At 42.8% G+C, this 9,338-nt stretch overlaps 1 protein-coding gene across 2 annotated transcripts; it reads left to right on the top strand.

Annotated features, from left to right (window-relative positions):
• Positions 1-4,371: 4,371 nt before the first annotated feature.
• CDKN2AIP (CDKN2A interacting protein) lies at positions 4,372-8,822 on the top strand. Of its 2 annotated transcripts, none has more exons than XM_072123330.1 (3): positions 4,372-4,774; positions 5,927-6,026; positions 8,104-8,242. In XM_072123330.1, exons 1-3 carry the CDS (start codon positions 4,518-4,520, stop codon positions 8,110-8,112), a joined length of 366 nt encoding a protein of 121 aa, XP_071979431.1. In that variant the 5' UTR covers positions 4,372-4,517; the 3' UTR covers positions 8,113-8,242. The 2 variants fall into 2 exon arrangements, with proteins under 2 accessions (XP_071979431.1, XP_071979423.1); XM_072123322.1 differs by having other exon boundaries at positions 4,375-4,774; positions 5,927-6,057; positions 8,104-8,822.
• The last annotated feature ends 516 nt before the right edge of the window (positions 8,823-9,338 follow it).

The raw sequence follows: 9,338 nt of genomic DNA, 5'->3' as shown, positions 1-9,338 counted from the left end.
GCTAAGCTACATATTAAGAGAACACATGATGGAAACTAGTAGATATTTGATTTAGCTCAGGGCAAAGGAAGTGGTAAGCCTCTACCCACTTTACTGCTGCTGAGGAAGATTTCTAACAAGTAGTTTCAGAACAGAAAAATTGCATAACTATGGAAAGATAAAAGCAATCAACGCAAAATTTCAATTTGTTCTGATTGCTTTGAAAGGGGGAATTACATAAGCATCATTAATAAATCGTATTTATACTATTGCAATGCAAGGTTAGAAGCAGAATAAGATCTGCTCATATTCTTGCAGGACTGAGTTATAAACCCAGTTTCACCCAGAATGAGTATTAAATACATAATATTCAAACCTGCTACATCATATGCCTTCTTGCTTTCTAGCAGCTGTATCATGGATCTTAGTGATCCCTAAAATACAAGAAAACTGTGTTGTAAAAACTTAAAACAGATTTATTCTTGCACTTCATCCTTTATAGTAATGATTTCCTTTTTTTGCTTTGCTGAAATATATTTCTACACAAAGACACATTGATGGTCACTTCATAACATGTGATTTTTGTTCTCATTAATGACCATGAGAGGGCAGTAAAGCACCATGCAGTGATCTAGCTGAGAGTTAGTAAACTTTTAACCCCTTAATGACCGCCCTATCGGGTTTTTACGGCGGTCATTAAGGGTACTTCTTCTGACACGTCCGCCTTTCTACGGCGGCGCATCAGAAGAAGATTTCGGGACACCGGGTCTCGCTGGTGCCGGTGTCGGGCTGTGATATCACAAAAAATCAGCTTCATAGAAAGTTGATGATCTCAGCTGAAGTGATCTCAGTGTGCTTTGGTGCCCTCTTGTGAGCATTTATTAAAATTCAGTAGGATTCCACTTCTACAGAGGTCATGCTCTATAGAAACTCTGTGGTAGCACATAAATTATTTCTAAAGTTGTAGTCAACTGTTGATTTCTCAAAGGTTTTAGTTTAGCTCTATTATCCACAGACATTAAACCGCTGCTCCATAAATGATGCCCTCATGATAAGCTCATGTGTGACTGGCTTAGCCCCATTTTATCACATGTAGGACAACCTCCTGATGTTGTCTTAGAACAGTGGTGGCGAACCTATGGCCCAGGTGCCAGAGGCGGCACTCAGAGCCCTTTGTAAGGGCACCCGGGCCATCACCCCAGTGCACCAGACAGGACTCAAAGAATCTTCCTGCAGTTCCAAGCAACTTAAAAGATGCTGCTTTCAGTCATATATTTAAGTGATACTTACTTCGCTTATTGAGTATGTAGGAAGAGGGAGAATGAGTAGACAGGGCGTCCTTCTGCTGGCCCCACAATTCTCTGTGTACAGAGGGACACTGGAAAGAAGCTAAAATGATGCAAATTTTCCATCTTGTCCTCAGGAGGCCAATATAATCGAACGTTGTTGAAGAACAGGGAGCAATAAGTTACTGCTTTCATTTTTGGTTGGCACCTCGCGATAAATAAGGGGGGTTTTGGGTTGCAGTTTCGGCACTCGGCCGCTAAAAGGTTCTCCATCACTATCTTAGAAGCAAGTAGCCATAGTAGCATTTGCTTCTTATGAACACATATGCTTCTCATACACCCATGGCTCCTGTTTCCCTTGTTGACTACCTTTTCCAACTCCAAGACACATAATATGATACAAATAATTTTACCTATGCAGGCGTTGCATATTCATAAACACCAAAGATTAGTAGCCAGAAAAAGGCCACCACCAGCAACCCGATGCACGTGCAACATCCCCCACCGGGGCCTAGCCTTTTTTTGGGGCCTGGAGTCAGCCGGGGCTCGCAGTACCTGAGTGGCTGGCGGTTGCGGCCTAGGCACGCTAGTGTCACGGTGCTTGGTATGGGGAACCGGAGGGCTGTCCTACAGCCTGGCAGGTCTCCAGCAGGGTGGTGTTGGCAAGAAATGATGAGGGAGAGGCTGCTATAGCGGATCTCCCTGGGGCAACCCTTTGGTGTCTAGAGTATGAGTCTCTGTGTAGTGGACAGGGTGCCCGTGATGATGACAGCCGTAGTAGCAGGGACCAGACGGAGGCAGAGGTTGAACAAAAACAACTTACAGTTCTTTATTGGAACCGACAGGAACCGCAGCAACGTGCCTTGAACAGAATGGTGGAGTACTGAGATGCAGTTGGAGGGAGCCACAGGAGGTAGATCGCCAGCCTGGATGCAGAGGGCAGGCTGGGAGGTAGCTGTGTCCTAATAGGAAGCTTCAGCTTGTCCTGTAGAGCTTCAGGTATCACCTTTAAAGGTAGGATGATACCCCTTTCCTCACTAACTCTTATCTATTAGCTTCACTCTTCAGAGGCAGGGGCTAGGCCAGTGATGGCAAACCTTTAAGAGGCCGAGTGCCCAAACTACAACAAAGACCCGCTTATTTATCGCAAAGTGCCAACACAGAAATTTAATTAGTGATTTATACTCCCTTCTCTGTCACAGTTTTCATTGATACCAGCACCTGAGGACACCAATAAAGCAGAAAATAGTCCCAGGTACAGCTGTCACTTTAATATAGCTCAGTGCACAGCAAGTCCTGGGCTGTCTGGGACTGCAGGAAAATACCTGGAGTCATCTCTGGTGATGGCCTGAGTGCCCACAGAAAGGGCTCCGAGTGCCACCTCTGGCACCAGTGCCATAGGTTAGCCATCACTGGGCTAGGCTCTTCCTGCTCTGGTATGGTATGCTGGCTGGATAGAGTCTGGACTGGGATAACCCAGTCTGCTTCTTCTGATCTGAGCTAGGCTAAAACTAGTCTCTAGCTGTTCTAATCTGAGCTGAGCTCAGACTAAACTGTTCTCTAGAACATTCCTGGCCAGGGGTTTTATAACTTCCCTGGTCAGGTGGTGGCTGCTCCTCCAATTACATCTCAGCTTACATTGGACAGAATGTAATACAGGTGATTGGATGATAGATCTTACATCATACAAGACACTTAACTCCTGCCTTGCCAGGCAGGATCTACCACTGCAATGTCCCCTGTGTAATATAAGGACTATGTAGTGTGATGTAGTGACATGCTGTGGGACGTATTCGCAAGCACTCCTTCGCCTTGCATCGGCGAGGGTGTTGCACACGTTTCACTGTCGCTTCTCCAAGGGGGTGTGCTGTGGTTCGAGCATGGTATATATATCTAACATGGCATATTTCAGTGGCCAGGAGAGCCAATCGTCTCTTTCTTACCTAATTTCAATGGAGGAACAGGTGTGTGTGAGCGCATTGCCTCAGCCTCGTTCCAGCACCCAGAAGCCTTTCCAGCGTGCATCTCTGTGAACTGGAAGTCGGGCACCACCACTGGACATCACACAAGCGCTGTAGAAAGGCGCATCCTCTGGCCATCTTAGGTATGGGCAAAAGTAAGGCAAACGTCATATATATATATATATATATATATATATATATATATATATATATATATAAAGAACAGGAAAAAACTGAAAAAAACACAGAGTGCTTGTATTTAATTCATCCTACACATCAATTATTGTAACATTGTAACATAGGTATGGGAAAAAGTAAGGGCAAATATATATATATATATATATATATATATATATATATATATGTATAATGAACAGGGAAAAACACAATGGGGTACATTTACTTACCCGTTCCTTGGAGTTCACAGAAAGTGCATTGTCCAACGATAATGCATTGTGCGCATTAAGTGCATTTTAATCAGTCAGATCAACCCACCCACCGATTTCTGTCGTATGAAAGCCAGCGCAGCTGCGGCAACAATCCTATTGCGGGCGACACAATCCCAGCGCAAACCCCTGTTGAATACCTGTCAAAGCTGCGCAAATGCCAAAACCGTCGAACAATCCGTCGAAAGTTTGATCCGCGACCCTTAGTAAATAAGCCCCACAGTGCCAATATTTAATTCATCCTACACATCAATTTAGCAACATAGGTGTAATGCCCATAAGGACAAATAGTTTTTGTTTATATGTAAAATAAATAGGTGAAATGCCCATAAGGACAAATTGAGTATTTTTACTAGTATTGTTGTATTTTTTTTTTTATACTAAAACCATTAGAGCTGGTTATTTTTACTATTATAGTCCTATTTTTATTCTAGGCTGATTAGAGTCCAGTAATATTACTGGTATAGCAGTTCTTTGCAAACTAGGCCCATTAGAGGCAGATACTTTAGTATAGTTGTATTTTTTATACTAGGCCCATTAGAGACCATAAATATTTTTATTAATAATAAGATTTTTTTTTCTTTGAGCTCTATCCCCGTGTTTGTAGCACATTTCCCTGGTAGCCGGCTGTAAAATAAGTGTAAAATAAGTTCAGTAGGCAATATGACGCAGATAGGGCTGGGTGCCCACACCTAACATGGCGGCCGTGCCGCCCGCACGCGGCGGCAGCGGAAGCACGCTGACGTAACGATGAGGGGCGGTGACGTCGGCGTGACGCTGCGGTCGGGGAGTGTGGAGCTGTTCCTCAGTGTTGCTGGAGTTTTCCCGGCGGCCAGTGTCCCTGCATGGGAATGGCGAGCGATGACGATGTATCCGAGTTCCTCAGACAGAACCCGGAGACGGCCGCCTGGGTGGAGACTTTGAGAGGGGAGTGCGAGTCGGACAAGCTGTGGCGGCACCGCAGAGAGTTCATACTGCGGAATATGAGTGACTTCAACTTGGAGGGAGAGCGGCTGCCACCTGCACAGTCCAACCACAGGGGCCTGGACCGGCTGCTCGCCTACTCCATGGTGTGGGCCAACCATGTGTTCACCGGCTGCCGGTGAGTGTCGGGCTGGGCCGCCTGTTGCCATGACGTCTCGTGTACACAAGGCCTGGGCCTCCCCATCTTGTCTGAGTTTCGGTTCTTTAGAAGAGAAGTGGCAGAGTGACCCTGCTGTGCCCTCTCCTGCCCGGGTGATTACCTCTGTATGACCACCTCTATACCGCCCCATAGAGGGCATTACACCCCACACAATGTTGCGTCATTGTGCTGCTAGCAATCAGAGCACTTCTTTAACACTTGACTGAGATACCACTTATTCCATATTCACACAACACTTTTTAGTGGCAATCAAAAAACATAGAAACTATGTAACAAAAAAATGTTCCCTTTCTTAAAGAGGTTGGTTGCTAATACAAACGTTTACCGGGGTAAGTACTTTTTCTGGTAAATGTAGTCCGCAGGAGCACTGGGTCACTTGACTGGACAGCAGCAGGACTTCCTGTGATGTCTTCCATTGGACCACGGTGAGCCGGAGACACCAATACTGTGTGCACATGTGGCAAGGACATCTGCCCCTCCAAACATTGACATGGGAGAGTTGCTCACAGAGAGGACGTGGGTGCTGTAATAGCTACATGGCTCCCATAATCCAACGCAAGTCTGGCAGGCCCTGGAACATCACAGGAAGTCGCGAGTCCTTGTACAGAAAAAGTTTATCAGCATTTGGAGCGCAAAGTAAAAGCCATGAAAAAGATTCACTTAAGAAAATGGAGCAATATATTTTTCTTGGTTAATTTGACCACATTTGTAATTTTTTCCAGCTCCCCAGTAAGTTGCATGGAAGTGCAATTTGTTACACAGAAAACAAATCCTCGTACAGCTCTTGATTTTAGAAGATCATGAGATAAAAAAAAAAACAGAAACAAATAAAAATGACAATCTAGAAAGGATTGCTGTATTTCACACTATTTTGACCTTTTAGTTGGCCTGACATCCCCTTTAATACTTAGGACTATGGTAAGTATGCTTTTCCCTTTCCTCAGCCCTCTGGAAACTCCCTTTAATTGATGTAATGAATATATCTTCAACTACAGGACTGACCTTAGATGTGTCACAAAAAACTGTGCATCAATTTTGATGTTGTGTTGTTTTTGATTAAAATAAAGTAAACTTATTATGGTGTACACTTTTGTTATGTTTTTTTTTTAGTTATCCTCAAGCAGTTATGGATAGAATCCTTAAAATGGCAGAGAATTTAAAGGTGACTGACGCCCCAGTCCATACAACCCGCGGTGAACTGGTTTCCAAGGTGAAGAAAAGAGGGATTGCAAGTAGCAATGGTCAGCAAAACATAGACATAACATTAGGACTTTACCTTAAGTTTAAGCACATTCATGTTTGGCAAATGAGACCCTTAGATTGTTTACACCAAAATTATCACTAAGGGTTTTCTCTGTTAGTTTGTATGGGCAAAAATATCTCTCAGAATAGGATTTCTACCTTAAAGGTAAAATGTTCTTTGTTAGTAAACCAGGGAATACCACATCCCACTGTTCTGTTTTGTACTTTAGGAGCAGACCTTTCATACCCTCTGCTATGTACAAGTTGTATATGACACTATGTAATATCTGCTTAGCTCCTCCTGCTCTGTAACAGTCTGCAGTAGATTGGACACTATACACAGTCTGCTCAGCACCTTCTGCTCTATAATATTCTGCCGGCGGATAGGACACTGTGTACAAGCTGCTCCTGCTCTATGTCATGCTACCTGCAGAGAGGACACTGTTAAATCTGTTTAGCTCCTTCTCTATAAAACACTTATTGCAGGTGGTCCCTCACTGGTCTCATTGGCTCAGCCCCATTTAATACAGAGATATTATTTTACAGTTTTGTTTCTTGCCCATTTATGCAAAAGACTAAAGGACATCTACCACCAGGATGAAGGATTATAAACCAAGCCCACAGACATACTGGTGTGTGCCTCCTCTGGCAAGATCTGCTCTCCTTTTAACTTATTATGCCCTAGTTTTCACACACAAAAAAAGCTTCTAAAATTATGCAAATGAGCCTGAGAGGCCCCATAGGTGTTCCCTCAGGCTCATTTGCATAATTCTAAAGCCTTTTTTATTCTTAAAAACAAGGGCATAAGAAGCTAAAAGAAGAGCAGTGCCCCAGAGGGGGCACACACCAGTATGCCAGTGTACTTGGTTTACAATCCTTCATCCTGGTGGTAGATGTCCTTTAAGTACAATAGTACATTGGCTGCTACTTCTGAAGTGGCTTCTGTCAACATGTTCAGCAAAGTGCCAAGGTACTAATAAGTGAATTCACAGTAACAATCAATATTGCAGCCATTCCTGTTGTCAGGCCATTGCCACCAACAATATTTGCTGTAAATTAGTTTTATTTTGTCTGCATTTTATAAAAGTGGACATTTTAGATGCTCCATGGAACTATTGGGGACATGAAAGAAAACTAGGAACGTTTGAAGGGAGTTATGGAAGAGCATAATGAAAACAGAATAAATTAAAATAAATAATAGATACTAGCACAGTCCCCATAGAGGTCTATTGTGCAGTGAGCGGACCCTATGTCCACCTGGCGGAATGGTCCACAAACTTTCTCCTGTTTGTACACATGGTTGTGAGCGTGAGGCCTTGGGTATATAGGGTCACATTTATGGAGGACTTAATTTCATCATAGGTCTGTTAACTATAATGGCAAAAATGACATGGACTGCAGCACTACTTTTGCAGTTATAAATAGACTACAATACAGAGCTAATATAAATCTATGAGTCCATTCACACAACTTTGTAAAACAATTGTGTAGCTCAAACCCCAGCATGTACTAATCAGAGTTCTAACCGGAGTCCACCATAAATTGTTTGTTTTGTTAAATGAAGAAGTTGGACTTTCCATCAGTAATGCATCTGTATAAATAATCTGCATCGTTACAAGTGGATGGACATCTTAATAATTACTGCAGGAACTGACATTGCCAACACATTGATCGCAGTGATCCACTGGCTATAAAGACTGAGCAAAGACCTTGTTACTACAAGGGGAGCTGCACAGGGTGCGTATTTGCCATGCAGCAAATCAACAGCAGAGTACAGTAACATTGTAGTGTGTGGGATTGATGGAAGCTTCGGCTCATGGTGTGAAAATCAGCCTTCACATTGCAGAGGTTTAGCACGGATTCTGCAGGGTGTGCTGGAGGTCAAGATGGGCCTCAGATATTAAAATGAAAAGATTTTATGGTTACTAAACAATATTAATATTATAGTATCCTGCTATAAGTTACTCACCAGCTGTTTTAATTTTAGTATCTGCTGTAGGAACAAAAGTGTAATATGTTTTTGTTTTTTCTTTCCTTTCATGCAGAAGGGGTAGAGGATGAGTCCTCCAAGAAGCAGAGGTCTACTGATGGAAACTGGAGACAGTCCGAAGCTGATGGCCAGCACAATGAAGCCCATGATGCAGATGCCCAAGAATGGAAAGGTCACTCTCGCCCTGCCACTAGGGTGCAGTCACAGGCTAATACAGGGAAAAGCACTCGCAGACTGAACTCTGAGGACGTCAAGAGCCGACAGCCATTCTTCAATAGACTGTACAAAAGAGTTGCTTGGAAGCTGGTGTCTTCAGGTGGTTTCAGCCCCAGCCTCAACCACACAGAGGTTCTGAGCTCTTCTGTTGAGTCTCTAAGCTCAACACTGGACATTGCTTTTGTGCCTCTGAAGGACTTGGCAGATTTGCCACAAAACAAGACCACTCAGGAAAACATAGTGTGCGAACTGAGATGCCAAGGTGTTTATTTAGGTATGGGTTGTGGCAAAACAAAAGAAAACGCCAAAGCTGTGGCTTCCAGGGAGGCCATAAAAGTTTTTCTGAAGAAGAAAGTAGTAGTAAAAATATGCAAAAGGAAATACTGTGGTCAGGACGTTGAAGACTTGGCTTTACTGGACGAGGAAGTGCGCTGCCCAAATCTCCCCCCTGCCGTGAAAAATCCCCGTGATTTATTAATATGAGATCTTTATTTTTGGACTTTGGATGCAGAATTGATGCCACATGCTTCTTAAATTAAAGGTTACGTTTATAAGATGCTTAGTATTTTCTTTCGAGTTTTTTTTTTATTAGGTAAAAGTTTACCAATCTTAACTGGAGTGTTTTGCTACAAAACTGACCTTTTTTTTCCCTACCTTAGTGCGGTTTTACATTGCTATGATTTTAATGTTATTTTTTATAATGAGTTATTCAACAGTCAGCAATCCCTTCAAAGTTTGGTGCATATTGTCAAGAACTGTGTAGTTGTCTGATTTGGATTTACCAGTAGTTTTCTGTTTTCATGTTTATTGGATCTTTTTAGTTTTCCAGTGTTAGAAATTCTCGACAGATCATCTGGGGTACAACTGAGAATAACTTTATTTTTCATTAACACTTTATATTCCAGACTACTTCTTGATGACAAATTTCACATCATTAAACATGTCTTTCATAGCAGCATTAATGCCTTATGTGCTTTTTATATATTGTATTTTTTTCTCACTATAAGAAGCAATTTTTAGCAAGAAAGCTGGCTTTTATAGAGGCAGTGTTTGATTTAAGGGTACCCAACCCAC

The sequence above is a fragment of the Engystomops pustulosus genome, chromosome 1 (assembly GCF_040894005.1).
Source record: "Engystomops pustulosus chromosome 1, aEngPut4.maternal, whole genome shotgun sequence".
Lineage (NCBI taxonomy): Eukaryota > Metazoa > Chordata > Amphibia > Anura > Leptodactylidae > Engystomops > Engystomops pustulosus.
Note: the sequence above shows the minus strand (reverse complement) of the source record. Positions and strands in the feature narration are given on the sequence as shown.

Coding starts and splice junctions, on each gene's coding strand:
- CDKN2AIP (XM_072123322.1), top strand. CDS start 4,518: ATGGGAATGGCGAGCGATGACGATGTATCCGAGTTCCTCAGACAGAAC. Junction 4,775..5,926: donor CATGTGTTCACCGGCTGCCG/GTGAGTGTCGGG, acceptor TTTTTTTTTTAG/TTATCCTCAAGCAGTTATGG. Junction 6,058..8,103: donor AGGGATTGCAAGTAGCAATG/GTCAGCAAAACA, acceptor CCTTTCATGCAG/AAGGGGTAGAGGATGAGTCC.